Source organism: Musa acuminata, chromosome BXJ3-8, assembly GCF_036884655.1.
Source record: "Musa acuminata AAA Group cultivar baxijiao chromosome BXJ3-8, Cavendish_Baxijiao_AAA, whole genome shotgun sequence".
Lineage (NCBI taxonomy): Eukaryota > Viridiplantae > Streptophyta > Magnoliopsida > Zingiberales > Musaceae > Musa > Musa acuminata.
The window spans coordinates 2,144,622-2,170,107 of record NC_088356.1 but is presented as its reverse complement, the minus strand read 5'-3'; the positions used below and the strand labels follow the sequence as shown (position 1 = coordinate 2,170,107).

General features: G+C 41.1%; 4 protein-coding genes and 2 non-coding genes across 10 annotated transcripts; 5 read left to right on the top strand and 1 right to left on the bottom strand.

The window, feature by feature from the left end:
- Window positions 1-708: 708 nt before the first annotated feature.
- LOC103994373 (uncharacterized) lies at window positions 709-9,521 on the top strand. Its single transcript, XM_018830774.2, has 9 exons — window positions 709-1,633; window positions 3,316-3,445; window positions 3,529-4,016; window positions 4,111-4,191; window positions 4,325-4,423; window positions 5,183-5,296; window positions 5,404-5,487; window positions 7,128-7,199; window positions 8,694-9,521. Exons 1-9 carry the CDS (start codon window positions 1,427-1,429, stop codon window positions 8,820-8,822), a joined length of 1,404 nt encoding a protein of 467 aa, XP_018686319.2. The 5' UTR covers window positions 709-1,426; the 3' UTR covers window positions 8,823-9,521.
- On the bottom strand, window positions 8,937-17,182 carry LOC135645107 (uncharacterized). Of its 5 annotated transcripts, none has more exons than XR_010498664.1 (6): window positions 16,879-17,017; window positions 12,402-12,452; window positions 10,857-10,919; window positions 9,734-10,097; window positions 9,508-9,627; window positions 8,937-9,246 (listed from the first exon to the last, which is right to left on the bottom strand). XR_010498664.1 is itself a non-coding variant. In XM_065163188.1 (4 exons), exons 1-4 carry the CDS (start codon window positions 17,180-17,182, stop codon window positions 9,224-9,226), a joined length of 441 nt encoding a protein of 146 aa, XP_065019260.1. In that variant the 3' UTR covers window positions 8,937-9,223. The 5 variants fall into 5 exon arrangements, 1 of the variants encoding a protein (XP_065019260.1); XR_010498666.1 differs by having other exon boundaries at window positions 9,508-9,677; window positions 9,843-10,097; XR_010498667.1 differs by having other exon boundaries at window positions 9,734-10,023.
- An 88-nt stretch (window positions 17,183-17,270) lies between these two features.
- LOC135645106 (patatin-like protein 3) lies at window positions 17,271-19,320 on the top strand. The gene is made up of 3 exons (XM_065163187.1): window positions 17,271-18,290; window positions 18,581-18,643; window positions 18,744-19,320. Exons 1-3 carry the CDS (start codon window positions 17,403-17,405, stop codon window positions 19,059-19,061), a joined length of 1,269 nt encoding a protein of 422 aa, XP_065019259.1. The 5' UTR covers window positions 17,271-17,402; the 3' UTR covers window positions 19,062-19,320.
- A 2,311-nt stretch (window positions 19,321-21,631) lies between these two features.
- LOC103974831 (uncharacterized) lies at window positions 21,632-23,138 on the top strand. The gene has a single exon (XM_009389719.3). It carries the CDS (start codon window positions 21,732-21,734, stop codon window positions 22,947-22,949), a length of 1,218 nt encoding a protein of 405 aa, XP_009387994.2. The 5' UTR covers window positions 21,632-21,731; the 3' UTR covers window positions 22,950-23,138.
- Window positions 23,139-23,441: 303 nt separating this feature from the next.
- TRNAE-UUC (transfer RNA glutamic acid (anticodon UUC)) lies at window positions 23,442-23,515 on the top strand. Its single transcript has one exon. It is a non-coding gene; the product is annotated as a tRNA-Glu (tRNA).
- Window positions 23,516-24,360: 845 nt separating this feature from the next.
- On the top strand, window positions 24,361-24,434 carry TRNAE-UUC (transfer RNA glutamic acid (anticodon UUC)). The gene has a single exon. It is a non-coding gene; the product is annotated as a tRNA-Glu (tRNA).
- The last annotated feature ends 1,052 nt before the right edge of the window (window positions 24,435-25,486 follow it).

Below are 25,486 nucleotides of genomic sequence, written 5' to 3'. Positions count from 1 at the left end.
AACATAATTTTTTGAAGGAATTGACTTTGATCTACCAACTTTGTTTTGGTGATCGACGCGACCGCTATTAGTCATGAATTCCAATTTAATTAGAAAACAATTTTCATAAATTTTAATTTTGTTATTTTGGACATATTGTATTGCTATATGATATTTAGTGTGCATTTAAAATCACAAAAAAATTAAAAAATAACTGAGTTATGATCACACTCACTTTCGTTCTTTAAAAAATAAAAAATTATTATATTAAATGATGACGCTCTCACATGGATTCAAACTCGAGGCTTATCACTTGTATAATAATTCACAGACAAATCGAATGTCATAGAAAAAAAAACTATATTTTAAAAGGTTCAAAGAGTTTGAATATTTTAAATTATTATTATTATCATATGATATTTTATTATTACATGTGATGCATGTTATGTTATGTACTTAAAACAAATCGACCAAAAATTAAAAAAAATAAAATCAATAATTTTTAAGCAAATCTATATTTTTAAAATGATAAAAGGATTTAATTGCTACAGAAACAAAATTTAAGTTTATAAAGAAAATAAAAAACTTGAAAATTCACCAAAAAAAAAGAAAGGAAAATGAAGTAATTTAGCACGGAGGAAACAGCTAACGCTCCCCCAACTTCCAGTCCGTTTGATCTCATCATCATGATCATCATCATCATCATCATCATCATCTCCTCTCCCTTTGTTGTCTCGTGCTGCCGACTCGCCCATCTTTAACCCTTTACCCGCCACCGTCTACGCCTCCACTCTTCGCTTTTTGCACGAGCAGTGCCGGAGGCCGAACCAAAAGACGCAGAACACCCAGACAAAGTTGGGGTTTGTCGCAATCCCGTGTCATCATCTTGTGATTCTTCTTTACAAATAGCTTCTCGTAGAAGGAACATTGCATTTGGTCCTCGGCGTCCACCCAAGGTCCCCTCCTTCTCCCCTAAATCGTCGTTTATTTTCTTCTTCCCCTTCCCCCCGGCCGGGTTGGCGGAGAGGGTTAGGGGGTTGTGCGAGATGAGCTGGAGGAAGGAAAATCATCTTCCGCGGGTGAAGATGATTGCGGGATGGCGGAGGTGATGGAGGAGTCGTTGAGCTGAGAGATCTGCTCGATCCTCCAAGAAAAGTGGTTTCTGGAACAGTTATGACGATCGCCTATGGGAGTTGCTGAGCCAAATCTTGCTTTGTGTTGCAAGATTGCATCGTGGTTCTCGATGGGGCGTTCAGGTGATGTGGTTTTGGTTTTGGTTTTGGTTTTGTCTTCAAGGGGTTGTGATTAGCATCGTATCATTGTGGCATCAGCGGGCGGTAGTGTAGACTGGTTCAAGAAACCGTAGGAATGGATTCGATCTCAGAGGCAGGTCTTCGTGAGTGGCCGAGTTGCTGCGAGCTGCGCTGAGGAGAAACTCGTGTTTCTAATGGACCGCCACTGCCGGTTGGTTTACGGCTGGGTCACAGTTGCTCGAGGGTTTCTTTTCGGGTTGCTGTTGCGTTGGAGGGATTCTGTGGTGGGAGGCTTGAGGTCCCTGGTTACCTTGGGGACAACAGCTCTATTCATCATTTTGTGGAGTTGCTTCCTTTGCTCGACTTCTGTGACTTCGCTTGTTTATGTGCTTCTTAGTCTGGTTGGTTCTTGCTCTTGATATAACTTTCTGCAAAGGAAACCACTTTCTATTGTCATAATCTTGTTTTCCACGTTCTATTTGAAACAGAGCTGGTTATGTGATATGTTTTAGGTATTTGTATCTGATCACAGTTAGCTTCAAGTTCCATTCTGTCTCTTTTTTCTATCTACTTCTTTTAGTGTATATGTATTTCTTGGTTTATCTGGTTCTATTACTGGTTAGTGTTTATGATGTTGACAAAGTGGCAGGACATTTTGGCATCATCATCAGGTGCTACTCACTATTTGTAGGTGTGGTTTCCCCTCTCATAAATCGCTTCCCTGCATTATATGGTCAAGTGGAAGTTAATACTGTTATGACCTGGATATTGGCATATGATTCCCTATATGGTTTAGTTGCTTATTCCATTACCTTGGCACTTCCGTTTTAGACTGTCTATTTTACAGTTTCATTACCTGACAGTAAGTATATGTTCTGTGCATGGAAGTTATAGTTTCAGTTTCCTTGATGTGGCTTATTTGGAACACTTATCACCTTCTTTTTTTGGGACAATATGTATGTTCATTTACGAAAACAGACAAGAAGGCATATACATATACACTTTGTACTTGCTTGAGACTAACATTGTAGAAATAGATGATATCCTTCTGATCAAGCTGTTGAATGTTGGAAATGCTTTACCGTTATTATTGTTTTAGAAGCTAGATTGGAGCATGCTTGGGTTGAAACTGATTCATGAAATGGTTGTCCCTACCATCAGGTGGCTTACATGAATTTTATTGTTGGATACGTAGGGACATGTCAAACTTCCAGTATAATATCATGAATATCACAATAGGATTAGTATATTATATGTAAATTCATTTTTTTTTCTTTTACAAGATAGATGTTTCAACTCAAAATAGATTGTTTTTGTTTCGATCATAGTCTTCTATTGCAATGTCACTAAAGATTTGCACATTTAACTGCTACTGGGGTTCTGATGTCAACCCCATGAATCACAGATGGTTGATATCTATTCATGTATTAAAATATGCATAATGTTTCTGCATATAGTTATAAAATATGAAGTGAAAGGTGATGTTCTTTTTTGCTTTAAACCTCTTTTTAGAAACATCTTCTACCTGAAATATGTGGTTTCTTTATTTATTTAATACTTTATAAATATAAATATCATATATAGTCACTGTGTATGCAGATGGTTGTAGGAAACTCCAACCTTGTTATAGAAATTTGGAAACAAGTTATTTTCTACTTGTTGTATCTAGATGTCACTTTGAAGAAGCAATTGTGAAGTTATCTAATTGATATTAATTCGTTTGATGACAAAATTCTGGCACACACGCTTGTTTTCTATCTGGTATCTGTAAGGGACTCATGGTTGTATGCTATCACTTCTTCCCCTTACTTCATCTCCTACTTTTAGCAATAGGATAGGATAAATTCAAAATATCCAGCCTGCTTTCTTTTTTGTGCTCAGATTAACAGTGAACTTCATTTCCTGCACTGTGCTTGATTTTGTTCATTTGAGATCTTCTGTGTTTAGTATTTCACTAACAAATATATGCTCTTGCTTGTGAAATAGTCTATCAATATGGGAGAAGTAATTTAACCATTGGAAATTTTTATATGAGGAAGTCCAGTAGGTTCTGCTAAATATACATATAAATGTGTTTCATCAGGGAGCCGCTGCTGCTGCAATTCACTATTTGGGCTTCACACCTGGGCTCTTGATCGTTGGGTTTTATGGCATTTTGATCATGTGGACGTATGGCTATGTTTGGATAACAACAATGCTATTAATAGTTGGAGGTATGAAAATCATTTTACCCTGTTTAGGTTTACGTTAATCTCTTGCTAGATGTTTCTATTGAGGGGACTTTGTTTGTGTGCAGGTTATATGTTTTCTCTGAATCATGCACGGTTCTTGATTTTAATGGCAACTGCTTATGCAGTTTATTGTGTCAATGCTCACGTTGGATTGCATGGAGTTCTTTTGTCATTAAATATTTCTTTTATTTCCAATGACATATTGAATAAGTTGCTACAAGGATATGATGGTAATGGTAAAGGCATACATGTTAAAGAGCAAAAGGAACCAGAACAGGTTATAGAAGACTTTCTTTTTGACAGTGAAAATTCCCCTCTGCCTAAAGAGACTGAAGACGTGACATATTCTAAATCATCTTGCACAACACCCAAGGCATCAAACATGCCAAATACTCAGAAGGATGCTTCCTCTAGTAAGGTTAACATAGTGGACTTGACTTCGTTCGTTGAGATCGAAAGGATAATGAACAGCTCAAACCATTATGAAGTTCTGGGCTTTCTTAGGAATAAGAATGTTGATCCTAATATATTGAAGAAGGAATACCATAAAAAGGTCTGCAACTTGGCACAGAAATGTTGCTTCAGTTAAAATAGCCTTATCTGATGCATAGCATGTCACAAGTTAACTTGTGTCTATGAATTCCTAGGTCTTGCTTGTGCATCCTGACAAAAATATGGGAAATTCATTAGCTTGTGAATCGTTTAAAAAGCTTCGGTGTGCATATGAGGTAAATTATATCTAGAAAATAATTTTTTTCTTGGTCTCCTGAGTAATACAGAAATAATTCATGGTCTGATTTCTTTTTTCCATATGTTTATATTATAGTTTTTGACTAATAAGCAAAAAGGAAAAAAACTCAGGTTCTTTCAGATTTCGCAAAGAAGAAAAACTATGATGAACAATTGAGGAAGGAAGAATCTGGGAGAGTGTGTCACGGGTCTTCTGTAACATCTCAACAGGTATATATATCATGATGTATAAAACGTGTGGCACAACTTTGTCATTTTTTTATATTTTCAAACTTGTAGTTATAAATACATGTCCTATCAGCTCACATCCCATGCATTCAGTTTTTGTAGTACTGAATGCTAAAGTAGTTACTTTGTAATAAATGTTTGTCATGCATCTGAATCTGAAGGTCTTAATAGAATACGTTTAAGGTAGGTATCCTTGCACAGGAGATGGTCTTTAAAGTTAAACTGTCCAAATGTTGCTCCCAGTTGCTTTGGCATGATGTACACCCATTCAAGAGTATTCTGTGCTTTTTGTAAACTTTATCAAAATTTATCGTGTAATTTCTTGATTCACCTATAACCCAACTGACCTGCAAAGATTCTTGATGAGTTTGTTTAGCATAGAAACTACAGATTTTCTCTTGCTATTATGTATTTTTGGCAGTATTTCGTCAGAAGAACATTGTGAAGGAAGAACTTCTTTTTCGGGTTTGTGCCTTTTTTCAAGGAATAGTTAAGAAATGTGTTTATGTATTTTTTTAGCATCATCTTCAATGTGGAACAACCAGTGTTGGGTGGTTATCTGACTAAATATTTGCTTCTATCCCCTTTATTTATGTTTTGACCCAGTGTGTGCATCTTTTATTGTCAAATTTTCACTTTGGAATGTCACTTTGGATTATTCTCTTGCCCTATGTACATTCAAACTAGTTATTTTGTGGGATCCAAAGTACTTGGCTATTATCTGATCACATCATACTACAGGGTGCGGTGGAGTACCGTTCTGAAGAATCTAGGTGTATTGAGTGCACAAAGTGTGGAAATTCTCATATATGGATATGCACTAATAGAAGTAAAGCCAAGGCAAGGTGGTGTCAGGTGAGACACTAATCTAATTTTAGACATGATTATTTTTGTTTACATCTTCACATGCGAAGAATGTTATGTGACCTTTGGAGTCTTATTATGATATTCTGTTAAATCAGGATTGCTCCCAATATCATCAAGCCAAAGACGGAGATGGGTGGGTAGAAAGTGGGTGCTCACCAGTTGTTATGCCACCTCGGAAGGTACTGTTTATGTTTAAGTACATATAGGTTTTCCTCTCTTCAGCATCACAGTTTTTTAGTATATTATATGTTAATTTTCTTCTTTACTTTGAGGCTTTTTAGGTGTTGTCAGTTATGCTTATGTTAAACAAAAACAATGGATGCTATATATTCTTTAAGTCTTTATAACTATAAGAATGCCTTTGTATACATCTCGACTGCCTTTATACAAATGAATATGGGATCGTACTTCAGATATTAGTGTTGGAGAGTCAAGCTGACACGTGTTGAACATATATGGCACTCAGGTGAAGATCTGGTGCCAAACTAGTGTGTGTTTTTGGGCTCATACCAAAATTCCACTGGTTGGTTCACACTGACCTGCTTTAACTAATGTTTGAACTGTAGAAATCAATCTAGAGATGACCAAACATAACTCAATCATTTATCAATCCAAATTGTGATAAGATATATCACAATTTCTGAGAACAACTGCTACACAGATCATGTTGTTTGTTGTAACACTAAGCTATTGGTTGTTTGGAACAATTGCCACTTCCAATTAGAGTGGATATACCATTCTTTGTTTCTGAGAAACATGCACGAGAACAGACAGACATAAAATAATGCCTTTATTCTTTTTACCTTTAACTAATCTCTTTTGTAGTGCTACAGAGTCTGTAAATATACGTGCAAAAATATGAGGAACATAATAAGGTGAATCCTTTGTCTACATAGTATCTTGGACCACAGATGCAAGTCTTATTTGCAGTTGGTGTTACATCTTATGGTAGTTCCATCAGCAGTTTGCCTATAGTTACCAATTTGGCATGCTGCAAGAGTTTTGTCCTAGAAACTGATTGGTGTAGTTGGTACCATGGATTTCCATTTGACAAAATTAACTAGATACATTACTTTACCCTTTTGTTTTGCCTTTTTCATGGAAAGAAAGAAAAACTTTTAATGCTCTTGCCCAAGGATCGTAATTTCGTACCGTACCAATGTTTCGAGCGTAGCTCGGTATGGTACGATACAGAGTACCGAGTGGTACACCAGGGTGTATCGGTATATATATATGTGTATACATATATATATATATATATATATATATATATATATGGCGATGTCGCCTCCTTTTTCTGCTCGCGTGAGGATGAGGCTTTTTCTCCCCGCGCGAATGAGAAGAAGTCCCCGACGACGCCGAGGCCTCATCGCCTCAGACGAGGAGGAGGCGACATCTGATCTGCGATGTCCAACGATGGATCGGGATTGTCGAGGGAGAGTGGCGCCGGATCTCTAGGTTCTCCCTTTTCTTTTCCCTTTCTTCTCTCTCTTCTTTCTTGTCCCTCGGCTCTCCCTTGGCTAATATCACCCGATAGCGGGCGGTGAGTCATCGACCGATTTAGGGTGGTAGCGGGGCGGAAGCAGCCCCAATTGATGATACCACCCAGTAACGAGCGGTCCACGTACCGGTCTGTTGGCGGACCGCTACGTATCGCCCGGTACAGACGGTATTATTCGAAATTAAAATCCTTGCTCTTGCCCATGGTTATCAGGTGTCTATTAGTATAAAAGGACTGAGACATTTTAGTTTTAACTGCTGGATCTAATGTTGCATTATGTTGTTAATCATTTTGGCTATGAATTTCTTACCTTTTTAGGTTGAAATACCACGAGCTTTTGTATGTGCAGAGAGCAAAATATTTGATGTGTCCGAGTGGGCTTCTTGTCAGGTCAGATTTTTTTTTAAATGTTTTATCATCTGTTGCATTTTTTATGTTTTGTAAAATCATAAAATTTTACTTACATTTGATGGGTTCCTTTTACTTGAAGAAATATGCTATTGATGATTAGATTAGTAGTTATCGACGGAGATGCATATGCATATTACCACTTGCAATTGGCTTTAATTTTTATAATTTAGTCAGTTGATGTCAATCTGTCATGTTTAATAATGGAGAGCTGATGAGAAAGTCGAAGGCTCAATAACAACAAAAAATCTATGCAGCTAACCCAAAGTAAGTTGACACATTACAGCTTCTTGTTGTTGAATTAGGGAGGTTGAAATTTTATTGAAGATTAATTCGTCCTTGGCCAAATATAGTCTTGTCATTGTAGCTTTGGTGTGGCATAAACGGTAGGTGTAAGCTTTCACTTATTATCGTTATATGGACTGCTCTTATACAATTTATTTTTTCTTTCGGAAAAATGATCAATAATTATTCAACTTGAATAGCAGCATGGTTATAGGATAGGTACATTTTGACATCATAAAAGTGATTTAAAAGCCTGAATTAAGGCACAAAGAAGCACCTAATGATAACATTATACACATTGAAATATGCCATGCTTACAAAAACTTGTTGAAGCATTCTGGCACCACATTTTTTATGTTGTCATATAGAGCTTGCTACCATTCTATTTGCACATTTTTCACTCGAACCAACTTTTATGTTCCAAGCAACAACTAATTATACACATAATAGCTGTTCTTCGTGTCCTTGTATGATGCACTGATTGTTGAATCTGTCCCAGTGATTGCTGCATGTTTAAGGATTGAGCATTATAACCATTAAAGTGTTACTTCGAGCAGTAGTCAACACAGATTAGAAATTAGAGCCAGCTTTGTTATGCCTGCACTATGGTTGCATGGCCAGTCTTACAACATTTGTCTTGTAAGAAGCATAAATGAGTGAGGCACATGTGGTATTGTCTATATAAGAATTGAGAAGCCTAAGTAGTCACAAAGGCTTTCCAGAAGAGGCCTGAAGGAAGAGTGATTATTTTCTTAGCCCTTTGTGCAAAAGAAATCATCAGATGCATCAATATCCCTTTTCTGTCTTTGACCGAGATTACGGTTACCTGACCTAATGGAATTATGATAATTAACAATATAGTAGTTTGCTATGGAATAGTAATTGTACTCCAACAAAGCCACTGATATTGCTCTGTTTTTCATACAATCATGGTGAAACTCAGGTTATGCATTTTGCAACATGACCCAACTACTAGTTTAAGATTATTTAATTTGGCAAATCCAGGTAATGGGGAAGGAAATACAGGTCCTATATGGTTCATTCAGTAGGCAAAGCCTCAAGAAACTTAAGACCATATGTCTGTGATCATGCATTGACTTAAGAAACTTGCATGAATCATTGAAGAAAATATAAAACTCCTATAGTTTGTCTAGTCCTTTGCATATAACTCCTTGAAATCCTTGTTTGCAGGGAATGGAATGTAGGCCTGACACTCATGGGCCAACTTTTCATGTGAACATGGTTGGTTTGGACAAGACAGGGCTGCGATCCAATTCCTCCAGATATCCTTGGGGATTGGATGCTGAGATGATTGATTAGGATGATGAGTTTGAGCTGTGGCTTCAGAAGGCTTTAGCATCTGGCATATTCTCGGAGACTCAGAAACGTAGAAAAAGCTGGCCGTTCAAGATTAACCAGAAAAGCATGAGACCATGGCGAAAATTACCATAATTGAAGATAATTAGGTGAATATTTAATTGGAAGAATTTCTTGTTTTGTCAATATTACAAAAGAAGAAGCACTAGAAGGAATATCGCACCAGCCAAATGATGAAGTCTCATTCTGAGTAAGCAGGCTTCTTGAGAATAGATGGACTAGAAGAGTGATTAGTTGCACTAGATGAACTCGCCGATAGTTGAGCAATGTGTGGTCATATGACTTGCGGAGAAGGTCAATCTCTTTGTCATGAAATCTTAATGTGGAAAACGACGGGAAGGTTATCATGGTTTCGGCAGTTGTGACCCTGCAAAATGCGGACAATTGAATCAGAACACTGGAGAAGCAAAAGGAGAGTTTTTCTCCGACATTCATATGAAATTTAAAAAGAAAAATGCTATAATGGGACAATCTGTAAATAAATTAGAGGCATGTTTTATTTAGGTTATGAATGTCCTGTCATATTTTGTAGAGTAGAAAGCTAATCTAAGGTAGGCAAACTTGTAAAGAAACACTGGTGATTGATGCATCAAGCAATTCACTTTATCTAGCATCTGTGGCAGATCACCTCTATTGCAACTACATTATATGACTGTCTATGCCTTCCATTTTTGCATCTAAACAGATTGGTATTTAGTCTTCTTTTGAAGGTTGGAGCTCTTTGCTTGCAGAGAGTGCCCCAATGGTTCTGTTTGAGTGTTTCTGAATCAGCTCATAATAATTGTTGATGGAAATGGTCTGCAGAGAATTCTAATATCATGACTAGCAGCCAATCAATAAAAAAAAAAACTCACATGGCTATTATTATTGGATGATGGATTTTTCTTGTTTTCCGGAAAATGGAGATGATATGATTTGATGGTGAGTGAACTACACTATCACTTCATCAACAATCACCATCACCTCTCATGTGATTCTTGATTTCCACAGTAACTTTATGGTGAATGAACTTCATGATCACTTTAGCCTCTCTTGAGATACTTCAACAACAATAATCACTTGTTTTCAAGCTTGCCCAAAGCATAAATTGATCTCTCCATTTGTGGATTTGGCAGTGCAAATTTCCTAATGCTTGTCTTCAGTCCTGAAGGTGCCATACTGAGGTCAATATCAAACCTCCACAGAATGCAGTCACTGAATTTGGTGGAGCAAACAACTCTGATAAAAATATTATTCTGGCTTTATTATGAGTCATTATAAAAAACTCATAAGGAGACTTACAATGTGCAGATCTTACTGTGTATGACTCAATGCAATTTATCTTATGGGCTGAGACTCTCTTGTTAGCTCAGTGCAAAATGTTGTCTGAAGAAATGAACACACACACAACTGTCTTCATAGTTGTTTGTCATGTGACAAAGGGATAAGATCCTTTTTATGCAACCAAACACCAACACTAGCATAAGCACCTAAAGACATTACTTCCAATTGAGCATAGATTCTCAAATGACACAACACATCTATGATATAAGATGGAGTCTTTAGTGACCTCTGTTTGTGAACTATTGAAAGGGCTCTATGAAATAAGATACCGACTTGCACTGTTCATGTGATATTCCATGGATAAAGATTGAAACTGATGGATTAACAAGAACGATCATTAAACTAAAGAGTAGCATAGTGCGTGAGGCTTCCGTCAATGTAAAATCTAAATATGTGATCTTGACAATATATATATAAAAGGAAGTTCTTGCAAATTAAACTCTAAATGTCTGAGGAATAATCTTATCATGACATCAAAACTTATCTGAGAACCGTCACATATTGCTACGCAGTAAGATAACAACATTCAAGTTGCACGAAAAAATAACAACAAAATCAAAGAAATTAAAGGTGATCCATCTAGTGCATGTGTTTGGAAATTGTCATGGCATATCTTGCGGCTTGATATCATCTAAGCTAAGCTAAGCTACTTACCTGAACTGCAAAAGCGTTTCTGTATATACTTGCATTGGTTTCTCTCCTTGCTGAGTCTCATTCCTACAAAACCCAGTTAGAGACATGCCATGAAAGACAAATCAATCAAAAGAGGTTGACCACTCACCAATAGCTTTGTACAAAGTGACAACCACTCAATCATTTCTGTTGAGTGCTTTGTATTTCAGATGTCATTGTAAGACCATACATCTATCACAGATAAAGCTAGAATAAAACTGTTGCATGTTTGATAGCCATTAATTCCATGCATCACAGTCAGACACACTACCACCTACAGCTACAGGCAACCTGAAGAGGTACTGTCAATCATAACCACAACCACATCATTCAACAATAATTCATAGACAGGTGGATACAGTGACACTAACGAACCGTAATGTCCCAACTATATAAGATCGGAAAAATATATTATATCAATTACTAAACCAAGAGCATTCAGTTCTCTTTCTTGTTGTTTTCAGTTCATACATAAAGAGATGTACAAGCAAACAAAACACGGAAAATTGAACAGTAAAAGGTTGTTTTCAGATCAGATGAAGAACTTGCAAATGTCTGGACTGAGTCATGGTATCATTAAAGAGACCAAACCAATGAAATCTTAGCTGCAGCTAGAACTGAGCTGTCTCATCTACTGCAATTAAGGCTGCCCAACACCTGTATGCTTTTGGGATGCATTGCTTGATGTGATTGTCTCATCTACCAGACATCCAAATCCACCTTCCCTGAAGGGGTGCCATGATTCTTTGACTAGATGAAGGTTATCATACAATTTGGAAGGGGCCCTGTGGGATACTGCAGCTATTACATAGATTTGCAGAAGGTCTCCCATCACTTTTGAGAAGTAAATGATGACTGACAAGGAAACACAGAATATAATACTTGGACTTGTCAAAAGCTCCAATTGTGATCAACTGGGAGTTGAAACAGACCAATCTGGAAATGCTATCAAAGTAATTACTTTGGATATTTGACGTTTTTATATAATTCTTTGACCACATTTACCTTTTCTGCTCTAAGATAATATTTATAATTCAATCAAGGGCATTTTTATCTCTTTTTGTTATTTCTAGTAAAGCTTTCTTGGTTTTAGCCCATATCTTCTCATATTGACCAATTCTAATTCACCACCTATTCTTTCTAACCAGAGAATTTATAAATTTCTTTGAACATGTTTATACTTTATACCATCGTAATCCGTATTCCCTTTACAAAGCTTATGCCCCACAGATGTTCTAGCATTGCAAGCTTTGTTTCTTGGGAAATTCATCTGTTTTTTATTGCTGAATCTGCTGATAAAAAGGTAATCAAACAAGAGGAGAATCCACAGAAATGATGTTTACACTTTAAAGTGTATGATCAAGAATATAAACAGTTATTCCTATATATCACCGACAGTAATAGAACACAACAATAGAGACTGACAAAACACATGAATGAGAACTAGCAGGGAAGACTACTTAATCTATCATTAAAAATGCCAAATCAAGGAAAGAGCTCTATAGAAAATTGAGGTCAGAATATTACTACTTGTTCTTTGATTGTCTGAGCCGCAGTTTCCTCTCAGAAATGATGTCCCTGAAATAGTTCAGATTAGTTTAACCTTACTCTGAGAAAATAGTTGACATGGCAGCCTACTGTTCTTGCAAGGAAGTCCCATCACCATCGAACATTATGAGCTACATTTTCGGATAAAGCTCATAAATGTTCATGCATGCTGCTGATAAAGACCATTCAAGGGACAACTAAATATTACCTTGGATTTATCTTGTTCTATCTCACCTCGATGCATGTACAAAAGATTCACAGAGTACCTCAGTAACAAGAATACATGGATGTTGAATGAGAAAATTGATGGACATTGTATAATGATTAGTTTTGTTCGTAGAGTATGTAAAACTAGCAAATAGAGTGTCAATCCTTCGCAATTATAATGTTTAAACTGATAAGCTGATGGGCTCCAACCAACATGCACCATCTCAGAAAATATCAGAAAATCTTGGAAAAGCAAGATATCAGACTAGAAAGATGACTAAAAAAGCTGCAGAAAGCCCTGGCAATGGCAGTATCCATAGATGTCATTAGTGCAATCTATCAGATAACATAGGATTCTTGAACATTGTTCACATTACACACACACACACACATATATATGTGTATGTATATGTATATATATGTGTATGTATGTGTATATATATATGTGTGTGTGTATATATATATATATATGTATATATATATATATATATGTATATATATATAGAGAGAGAGAGAGAGAGAGGTTAACTCCTGCTGCCACAGACAATCAAACATGATATACTGGGACTTGCAGTAACTACATTTATTTCTCCCGAGCATATTGAATTGCCTGGTTGATGCCACAAGCATTGGTTGGTGGGTTGTCATCAAGAGCACTAAAAAAATGTGTCCCCATGAGGAAGTGATGCCCTAACCGTACTGCTGCACGGCCATGGTCCTTTCATCCTTCAGGATGTAATCCATAGACAACATACATTCTGGGAGCAGTGTTATCAAGAATCGACCAATACTAGACTGATGTCACATAATGCAACTTCCAAGAATTTACGTGCACAGCATCTGCCTTTGTTGTTAAGAATTTATATCATATCATTTTCATCCCAATAAATTGGTATCAGCGACAACAATGGTTACCATGATAGAACACAACCAAGGACATAAAAAAAGGATGATTGAAGAAAAGAGCTTTCCTGTGTAAATTCCCCAAAGATGCTCAATAGTACACCAATTAACATGAATTAGAAGAAATGTCACTTTCAGTTCAGATCACTCTCAAAGGACTAATTCTTCTGTACAAGTAATCACTGGAAGAACTCATGTTCATTGGATTCTTATGCCAGACAGTGAGCTACTAATGTTCTTGATGCCATTAACTTGTGTCCTAATAAGGATTAGTTTAGATTATGATGTACATGCTGGCAACTCTTCCTTCTACTTTCTTTGGGCAGTACGTTTATAGAATAAAGATAAGGTTAGGTAAACACACATCATAAGATCCTTGAAAAGGTCAGATCAGTTCAACTTTATTAATTGGTTCTACCTAATCATTCTTTCTGATAGAGAATTTAAACCCTGTTTAGCTTGCAAACTTTGTGATGGTTTACATTAAAAGGTGCAGTCATGTCCAGTGGCGATCTGCAACAATAATATGAAGAACGAGCTGCTAAATTAAGCTGGTAGAAGTTCTGATAACTTCTGTAATCCTGCATTTAGCTTGGAAATGAAATTTAAAGAATGATCTCATGCTCATGCTGACACTTGAACTCTAGAACATTTAATAAGTATGGCTTTCATCTCAGACTCAAAACTTTATACAGTAACTAATCAGTGAAAATAATTTTGATTATATTGTTATCAAATCTGTTAATTATTTAAATACTGGCTTATTCGATTACTATGTTGTACAGGGTAACTATCTTGTTTTCATTCTTAGTAAAAGATGACATTTGAACTTAATTACAAGTAAAAATGGATATGTAACTATATGACAATGTGTTCTTAATATAGATTTTCGACCTAGCACCTCCTATCTTTCTTTGTTTTATTTTTCATACTATAGAAATTTTATTTGTTTGTTTGAAGCATTTAGATCTTATTGGCTAGGATAAAGTTACAATCACCCCAGCTTGTTTAAACATGAAACTTTTTAGTTTATCTCCTTAAATCCCTTAATGAGTGTCACGTTTATCCTCTGGGGTTTGACATTAATTTTTCAATTGATCTCTTTTAGTCCTTTGATGAATTTTACCTTTATCTTCCAGGGTTTATCATGTGCAGCTCTATTTTCTTGCTCTCACTCCATGGTATCAAAGTCGAGGATCGATAGACTTGATCTGATATCATGATGAAGTATAAGGCAAACAAATAAAGAGGATTGCAAGTTCCACAAATCCTATTATACCCGATTAAAAGGATTTATCTATGATATTTTTTAGATTTTTTTTAATGTTTTGAAAAGCTAAATGATCAGAATAGAATTTTGTTTGGTGGGAGTTTATTTCTTTTCTCACAGACCAAGTTAGTTATGTTCCTTACGAATAGAGATGATATCTTCTAATCCTTTATTGAATGCTATATTTGTACTCATATAATCTCCATGCCTCTACATAAAATGGGGGATGCAAACTTCTTTTTCCTCAAGTCTTATATGATGGGACCACCTAATTTACTGCTTGATTCAGACCTGACCTCTGCCCCACTGGGATGCAAACACAAACTAGTCATATCAAAATAAAAATTCAGAAAAACTGACACCTAAGCATCTAAAAATTACCATACAAAATATATATTTTTTTCTTCTCATTCACTAAGGAAATTATTGTCTTCTTTGGCTCTCAGATAACTTCATGTTCCTCCTTGAGAATCCAATAAAGATTTAGAATTTTTCCTCAAACTTGTTTAGTTCTACAGTCAATGAAATAGGTATGTACTGGTCTTGACATTATTTATGGTCTATTGACTGCGGATGAACCTTTATCAACATTCTCTATTTGATCATGACGTATCTATATCTATTCTATGTTTCTCTTTATATACATGTAAAACAAATTTGAGTTGAGAGAATATAAGGCTTTACTTTCATGTTAAGTGGACAAATCAAAACTCTATTATTAAGCCATATGTCACTGCCAATTTAAGATAAACAAGTCTAAAGTTAGATCTATATCTCTGTCGTACCTCTACCTGTATCTAAGGACTAATCTCTCATGTTTCTTTCCTCTTATTGCTCTCCTTTCATCTTTCTCTCTCTTATCTCATATCTTAACAGCCAACTACATAAATGCATGTTGTTCATGTAATTGACTAGATCCTTGAGTTTGATCTAAGGTTTTCTATAATCGGTTTCATGTCAGCTAACGTACCTAACTAAAACACTTCTTCAATGAGATGATGATTGAGAAACATGAGGGTAGAGAAAAAAAGGAAAAGGTACAATAATTAATGGAGGAAAATGCCACGAACAAGAAGATTTAACACATCATGAAGATAAATAAATAGATAAACATGTTATTGGAAATATTTAACAAGTTCTTGATGGCCCCGTGTGCTGCCAAGGGAATTTCTTTAGAAGTAGGAGGAATAAGGTGGTTGGTTCCTCATTTTTTTATCATACAATGCTTTGCACCAACCCTTCACATATCTAACAAAGTAGCCTTTCTGAACTATTTTCAATCCACTCAAACCTAACGCTCGATCACACGTTCAATGCATCAAAGAACAGAGTACGATCCACAATGTCGAAGGATTGGTCAATGAGACAGATATGAGACGAGCAGCATTTAGAATGGTTATGAGAGCATAATGTACAAGTTGGATCATGAAGTCAGTTGCGTGATAGAAAGAAAATTTTGGAGATACAGAAGTTGTCATGGGGGTGTTCAGATCATTCACAAAGGGAACATTGTTCTTTTTAATACTCAATTTGGATAATACCAATTTGCTGGTGTGCCAAACTGTGGCATTATCCTAATATCCTTACTGTTTTGTCCCCCATCAACCCCTCCAAGAAATGACTAAGGGAAAATTCTTCTTTTAAATTGTCAATTTGGATCATATCAATTCACTGGTGTGCCAAAATGTGGCAGTATACTAATATTCATGTTGTTTTTGCCCCCCATCAACCCCTCCAGGAAGTGAAGACTTTGCCTGACACCACATCACATGATTCCTTCCAACAATTGGAGATCAAGCACATCAAATTTGTAGCATATATATAAGCATTTTCCAACTATCTGGTTCCCTATGTCATAACATAATTACTAATTAAGATCCATGTTCTTGTTGATCACAAATGTCAAAATCAAGACTAAACCAATGTAATCCAACTTGTTAATCATTATGTTTGATTTATTAATTGATTTCGTTGGATGCTTTTGACTAACCCTAATCTAAAACACATGCTATTATTGTTGCAATTGTTAATTGGGTAAAGTCGATCCAAATGCACATGGAATGAGCACGTACTCACCTCTCTCCTCTGTGCTTTGTCGTTTTACGGTGACCGGAGAGCGCGATGCGAGGCCACGTTGCGCAACTCGTCGGCTGTGTCTCGTCTTCCGCCGACACATCCCTCCGATCCGCCGATCTCGTCCGTCCGATCGCAAGGGTTCGCCTGCCGAGGCCGTCGGTGGCTGACTCCGGGGGGACCTCCCGCACGTGCGGACCCTCGCCGATTCGTAGCCGGATCCCCTCCACCGACCCCCTCCCCCCTTTCCTCCCACCTTCCGCGGCGCATCTCCCCACTCCCGGATCCTCAGCCGTCGGCTCCACATCCGACGGTCCCCACCGCACCTCGCGAAGGATCGCGCGCAGCACCCGCTGGGACCAGGCCCACGGGGCGCCGCTAACGTGCGCCGGGTTCCCCGGCCTATTTAAGCGACGCGATGCGGCTCCGCGCTTCCTCAAGTCATCCGCCGCCGCGCTTCGAGATCTCTGTCCTGCTTCGGCAAATAATTCGATTCGGTTCGGTTCAATTCGACCGGGTTCGGTTCGATGGCGATCGTGGATGCCGACAAGCTCAGCTACGAGATCTTTTCCATCCTCGAGAGCAAATTCCTCGGCTTCGACGACCCGAAGAAGCATGTCTTCCCCTCCTCCTCCGCCGCTTCCCCGCGGACCCCTTCGGGCGCCGGCAGGGTCCGGATCCTGTCCATTGACGGTGGCGACCGCCCATCTGACAGCCTCCTCGCCGCGGCCGCTCTCACTCGGCTGGAATCGTCCCTCTGCCTCCGCTCCGGCGATCCTTCTGCACGGATCGCCGACTTCTTCGACGTCGCCGCCGGGTCCGGCTCTGGCGGCGTCCTCGCTGCATTACTCTTTACGAAGGGGTACGACGGCCGCCCCCTGTTCTCCGCCGCCGACGCCCTGCGACTCCTCCTTGCCGAGAGTCGCCGCCGCGTTGGGGGCTTCTCCGCCAGGAGGGGCCTATTTCGGGGGATATTCCGGCGATCGGGGGGCTTGTTCCGGCGGATCTTCGGGGAATCGACGCTGAGGGACACCGTGAAGCCGGTCCTGATTCCGTGCTACGACCTCGCGACCGGGGCGCCCTTCGTCTTCTCGAGGGCGGACGCCGTGGAGGCGGACGCGTACGACTTCCGGATCAGGGAGGTGTGCGCGGCCACGTGCGCCGACGCGGGTGCCACCGCAGTGGAGCTGCGGTCGGTGGACGGGCGGACGCGGGTCGCCGCCGTCGGCGGCGGTGTGGCGCTGGCGAACCCCGCGGCGGTGGCCATCACTCACGTTCTGCACAACCGGCAGGAGTTCCCATTCGCCGTCGGGGTGGAGGACCTCTTGCTCGTCTCGCTCGGTGCCGGCGGTAGCGCGCCCGCGTCGGGTGCGGCTGAGCTCGTCAGGATCGCGGGGGAGGGCGTCTCCGATATGGTACGTACGGCGGACCCCCCCTCTCAGTCTCTCTCTCTCTTCGCTTACCCTCTTTCCCGCCTGCTTGGAATCATCGGTGGAGAACTAATCAGGACCGTCCGATTGATGGAACTCTCTCTAAATCGAATAATTGGACGGCCAAGATTTATATCGCTCAACCAAGCGAAATGCAACCCATCCGAGCCTCAAAATCGAATAATTGGCTCGCACATCATAAATAAATAAACAAATAAATAAACAGTTAAAGAAGGCAAAATGGACGGCTTATAATCTTCGTTCATCTTAATCAGGTGGATCAAGCGGTGGCGATGGCGTTTGGACAGCGTAGAACAAGCAACTATGTGCGCATCCAGGTACTATTTTGTGACTTGTAAGAGCGATCCGTCTGTTAATTACGGCAATTCTGTCTGTACTCAGCGTGGACTCACTGCCATTCGATCACTCTTTTTCCAGGCTAACGGATTCGCGTCGGGAAATTGCATTCCGAGGACGAGGAATTCGAGTCGGTCGATGGAAGCGGCAGAGGAGCTGTTGTCGCAGAGGAACGTGGAGTCGTTGCTCTTCAGGGGAAAGAAGATATCCGAGCAAACTAATGCCGAGAAGCTCGAATGGCTCGCCGGTGAGCTCATCAAGGAGGACGAGAGGAGGAGCAAGTGTCCGATTCCGACGGTGATTCCGAAGCACGTGATGACGCCGAGAACGTCGTCGGCGACGACCATCACCACCGTGACGACGGCGTCCACGGGATCGTCCACGTCGCCGGTCCACTAAATTCCGACAACCGTCGAATTGAATCTGAAACTTATAAATAACCGTTTGTGTATTTTTACTGGTTTTTTTTTGTTTGATTTCCCTATTAGAGAGCTTAACATGGGGAGTTAGCTCAAGTTTGACTCAATCTGCCTTGTGGCTTAAGATTGAAGGGATTGGATTTCACAAACAGCATCGCAGCTTGTGATTTCTTTTGCTTTCTTTGATCATGTATATATTAATTAGAGGGTGAATCAATGCTAAGATTGTTTCTTTATGACATACGACTGTTCCTTTCTTTCACAATGCTATTCTATCTAGAATGAATCCTTCTTGTGCTTAGCCTTGACATTAGTTGCTGATGAAGAAGAGCATTGGATGCATGCTCCATCAATCTCATTGACCTAAGATTAAGAAACACTGATCTATTAGTCAACCAAGGTTCACTGAGATTCCACAGCTACTATATATATCTATATATATCCTACGGTAGCAAACACATGCATGCATGTGGGGGACATCAAACATACAGTGCAGGGAGAACCTGCATCTCTGTTGATAGAGAGCTGTGTCTTAATGTCTCTTAGCATGGAAGGTGGATACACTAAAGAATCATGGCAGCTAGCAGCTTCTTCAAGAACATTGATTTCCTCCGTATCTAACTTCTCTGACTTGAAGACGTATACAGCATATGTTTAGGTTATCAACCATATTCTTTACATGTTCGATCGAGAGAGAGTCTTCCTTTTCCACTTGTGCACTGTGAGTTCAGCTTGCAGACAGCATACTGCAAGCTTGTCATCATCTTTTTCTATGTGTCATTTGTTGTGTTGCAGCTCCACCATCTGTTGTATAGAATGCTGTGCAGATAACAATGAGATTGCCGAAGAACTTTCCTGGAAGCTTAGCTTGGACTATTTCTGTTGAGATTCCACAGCTAATGACCACATGCACAAGATGAATATCCATGCGTGTGATCCAATCGACAACAAGATCTGCATGCATCAGTACTTGGTATCGGTTTTCTTATGTTTCTGAGCCAAGGTGGTGGTGCTGCAGTAGCATATGAGGAGGAGGATGACACTACTTATAATCTAATATATATAGCTCGACAGCTTAAGAGTTTGTCTGAAAGCATCTGCTATGCTGCACACATTTTACCATATTTATGTATCTCCCTTCTCATTTTACCCTTTGCCAAAACTATTCGTAATTGTTCACCGATAGAATTTTTGTACATGGAAAATATTAGCTGATAAATATTTAGCCGAGACTATATTGGCAATGATTCTCAAGTCCACATCATGTCAATGGAAAAGGCTGCTGAAATGTATAAAGTAAAGCTGCCCTTCTACTGTTTATGAACACTGGTACAGTCAATGATGAGGAGTTGCAAAATCTGCAAGGAGTGGATGAGCACCTTTCTGTCTGCTGCAAAGTGAAGGCACCATGAAACTCCATCCAAAACATGAGAACTGTGTATGTAATGATTCTTCACCCTTCCATCACTTTTCGGCCCACTTTTTGTGGTGATGGATGAGTGGTTTGGGACAAGCTTTTCTCTTTATGATGGGCCATCGGACCACCATTTCCCAGTGGTTCTCAACATTGACAACAAAGATTATATGTTGATGGAATCCTGCATGTTGTGTTAAAAGCTTGTAGAACTCGTCTGAGTCTCCTAATCGATCTGAAGTGTTGACGAGTCGTCAACTTCTTGTTTGGCCTTTCACAGGAGGCTTCAAACTCAAGAAACTAGTTTTTATCGCATCTGAAACTGCAGTGCAGAGATGATGAACTCGGCACATCAACCTTTTACCTTTCTTCTCTGTTGGTGGATGGAACAACGGGAGGCGGTGATGCGTTCTCTCGTGGTGTAAACAGTGTCTGATGGTTTGCTCTGTCCTTTCTCTCTGTAAGGTGGGTCAAGAAAGCCACATGACTTTTATTAGGTGAACTCCATTGACGCTTTCACAGAGTTGGGTGCTTTCGATCGTCGGAGTCATGTTGGTGCCCTTTGGTTTTGGTGTCGGTGACGGATGGAAAGCATCCTTCTGCGGTTTCCTTGTCGTGGGCACGCCGATGACACTTGGGAGTCGCCTGAGCCGTCGAACCGTCGGGTGTGGGAGGAGCGGCGACTCCTGTGGGTAAGTTGACGGAGAGCGCAAGTCGAGGAACGGTCAACGTTTGAGAAAGCGGAGGTCGGGTCGGTAAACGACGGACGAGGACCGTTACGGATAACGACGAAACGGATACGGATCCCATTGTTAATTGCCAAGCGGATATAACTTGCACACTACACCACCACGTGCACCAATTCGACCAACCATAAGACGCACGTGTTTTTTGACATAAAAGGTCGCCGTGGATGTATAGTATTAATTAGAATTATTGGACCTTTTTTTATTATAAATGGATCCAACCCGAATCCGACGAAGAAAATGAGATCCTATTTCAAAAATAGCACGGGATAAAATAGCATCAACACCGTCCAAATAGGATGATCTGCTACTATTAGCCGCATCATAAAAATAAGACCGTGGGAGATGCCACGCGTATGGCCTTGAAGTCGTTGGCACCCATCCATCAAAATGCACGCTTATTTAGTCGCATCTCATCGTCACCACCACCACTCCTGGCGTCTCCAGTCTTGGACGCCGCCGGTCCTCGCCGGACTTGGATGCCCGATGAATGGCCTCCGCCTGCATCAACAACGGCCCCATGCCTCCGGCCTTCGCCCCAGCGTGCCCTTCCTACGGCTTCCTTAGCCCCAGGATCTCCCTCAGCCACGACGGCCCCGCTGACGGCGGTTCCGTCCCGGGCCATGACGTACAAGACCCTCAGCCCGCCGCCTCGCCGCCGGGAACCGCGGATCTGGATGATTCGGAGAAGGTTATACCCGATTTTGAGTTCCGCCTCGACGATCCTGTCATGATGCTGCCCGCCGACGAGCTCTTCTCTGACGGAAAGCTTGTCCCGCTTCATGTCGCGGCTGCGCGGCCTCATGTGGAGCTGGCTGATGGGATCCGTTTGCCGGAGGCGGAGAGGCCTCGTCGGGTGGCCGAGGTTCACGTATCGGAGCTCTGCGCACAGTCGCCCAGAGCGCCGAGGAGCTCGAGCCGGTGGAGGAAACTGCTCGGTCTCAAGAAGCAGCAGCAGAACCCCATGCCGGAGTCCCAGAAGGTGCCGCCGCACCCTTCCAAGAGCCTGAATGCCAACACCAGATCGCTCTGCGATATCCTTCAACGCCGTCCGAAACCCTCCGCCGACGACTGCTACCTCAACACCCCGCTCCTGAACGACTCGGATTCGGAGCCGGCATCGGTCTCCATAACGGCCCGCCGCTCCCTCTCCTCCTCGTCATCGTCCTCGGGTGCCGACCACGACGAGCTCCTGCGGTTCTCCTTCGACGCGGAGAAGCCCTCCCAGGCGCCGATCTCGCTTGCCCGGGCGCACTCCTGTGTCCGGGTTGCCCGGCCGAGGGGCGACACCGCGGAGGGCCACCGAGCGGCGAGAGAGGGACGGTGCGCGGTGAGGCGGGGGTCGGAAGGGGCGCCGGCAGAGCCGTCGCCGTTGGCGGCGTCGGTGGACAGCCCCCGTATGAACGCGTCGGGGAAGGTGGTGTTCCAGGGGCTGGAGTCGAGCTCGAGCAGCCCGGGCAGTTTCCACCACCGACACCGGGGAAAGCCGTACCGCGGCATGGAGCGGTCGTACTCCGTCAACCTCCGGGTCGTCCCGGTTCTCAACGTGCTCACGGTCGGCTCGCTCCGTGTGGGCGCGTCCAAGCCCGGGTCAGTCTTCGGCCTGGGCCACCTCTTCTCGCTCCACAAAACCGATAGCCCGGTCTCCGCCGCGAGACGGAATGCTCACGGCAGCGTCCGGAGAAGCAAGATCGACAAGGAGGCCTGAAGAGGCTCTCCACATCAAGGTAACCCAAAAACGAAGAAAAAGTCTCTCTTTTGTTTTTGTTAGCTACAAAATTTTGTTGTTCGACCTTTTGATCGAAGGTTGTTGTTCTTCGACTCGCTGAGAAAAACTCCGCATTGTTACAAATTCGCGTGTACAATTGCCCATCTACTGTTTGATGTTTTGACAGAAGAGTAGCGTGTTTAGATCTGCTTCGTTTCCTCAAGAAAATTTGACTGTGTATAATTTGCCTGTCAAAACTATAGTTTTTTCCTTCGTTTTGGCGTCTTCTATAGACGACGAGATTACGAATTAATAATAATAAATAAATAAGTCAAAAATGGGGTTTGCGTGTTGCCAATTGGAATCACAAAGCAAACCGGACTTGGCCCCGATCCCAAATCTTGATGCAGCGTAGGAAACATTTATTTTGGCGACTAAGGAGTGTTTGTTAATATAACTTAATTAGATTTCACGTAGCAAATCACACATGAATCCATTGTCGTCTAGTCCGGTTAGGATACCTGGCTTTCACCCAGGCGACCCGGGTTCAAATCCCGGCAATGGAACTTTTGGTTTTTCCAATTTTAACTTGATTATAAATTCACGGCTACATCTTGGAATTAGTGGAAGGAGAAAAGATTTCTCTACTAAAAAATATTTTACACAGAATTATAATGGATATATGGAAGCAGCATTTTGCTATTTTATTTTATTTTTTTTTCTATCTTTAATGCAATGTATAAATAGACAAGTGATCTTACAACTAATTGACTGATGGTTTCTGGATTATCTTAGAATTATTGGAAGCAAAAAAAATTACTTGTCGTTGACAGCTCCTATCCATCTCACTAAAAATTATTTTACACAAACGTATTGGAATTATGAAAGCAACGTTTTATTTGGACTTTTCAACAACAACAAACTTCTTTTTAGAGATACTAGAAGTATAAATAATTTTCTTTGATTTTTTTTTCTTTTCATATGAATTGAGGCCAAACTCAATTCAAATTTTTTTTTATTTTTTACATAAAATTATTTTAAAAATTTTTATATATTATTAATTTTTTAATTTATTTTTTTATAAAAAAAATAAATGATGAAGATGAGATTCGAGTCAAAGACTTAACAATATATTATTTGACGAAGTATGGGATGGGTTTGGACATGAAAGCACGTACCATAGTTAGGCTCAACATCGGGCAGCTACCAAGGCAACCAGATGGATTCAAGTCTGAGTTCTGATGAACCGCTGCCAATCGTTTAGTGATTCGTCAACTTCACTGCAACCAAATCTGAGAGACAACAGATCAGTAGTCAGAGTTCTCCCACAACAACTTGAAGAAACAGAAGTAGCTCCATGCATTCCATGTCACTTCTATAGATAATATGATTGTAATAACATAACCTCAGTTCCATTGTCGTCTAGTCCGGTTAGGATACCTGGCTTTCACCCAGGCGACCCGGGTTCAAATCCCGGCAATGGAAATTTGTTTTGTTATAATCTGCAATTAATAAATAGACAAGTCATCTTACAATTAAAATAGACTGCTATTTTGCATCTTCTAGTGCATTATTGGAATTAGTGGAAGAAAAAAATACATTTCATTGAAATAATACTCTTCCTTACCAATAACTGTTTTGGAAAAACAAGAAGAACATTATTTTGGAATACTGGAAGTATAAACAATTTATTTCGTTCTTTCATATGAATTATCCTAATATTATTTTTAATACAACATTTCCATTCATCCCTTATGATAAGGGTAAAAATGGCGATGTGACACACCATCACAGCATCCCCCTGAGCGACACACTGCCCGAGGCTCGCCATACCCTGCAGCAGCTCGGCCTCCCACGCAGCCCCAGTGGCAATGTCAGACGCCACCAAAGGTACAGCCCTACCCTGCAGACAACCACGTCAGGTAACATCAAACTTCATCTATAAATACCCCCAAACTCTAAAGAGAAAAGGGGGGGAGGAACTCACTCAGACACAAAACACTCAGAGGCTCTTCTTCTGCCTCATCCACAATCCCCTCCACATCTTTCTCTAACTTGATCGTCGGAGGGGTCGGGCCGAGCTCCCGGCCCGACCTGTGTGCAGGTGCGAGACGGTGTCGCCTCTTCCCAAAGCTGCGGCGGAGCTGCCTCCTGACCCGAGCCGCCGACCCGAACCGCCGACCCGACCTGCCGAACCGACCTCCCGACTCGAACCACCGAGCTCGGCCGCCGGGAGACCTCGAGGAGCGCCCCCACGGAGATCACCGCCTTCCGGACCCGAACCGAGCCGCGACGGCCCCGAGGCCACGGCTAAAAAAGTTACTTACCGTAACAGAATGGCGCTAGAAGGAGGGCCCGAAATGACGGTACGTTAGTTTTCTCCTTGGTTGCTCCGCTACAGCCGACCTGCACCAGCAGCAGCGACTTCTGGGGTTGGTCTTGGCGCCTCGACCCCTCGGTCCCACGCGCGAGGCAAACCCGAGCGCGTCGTCCCCACGCGCGCGGCCAGCCCGCGCGCCTCGACCTCACGACCGAAA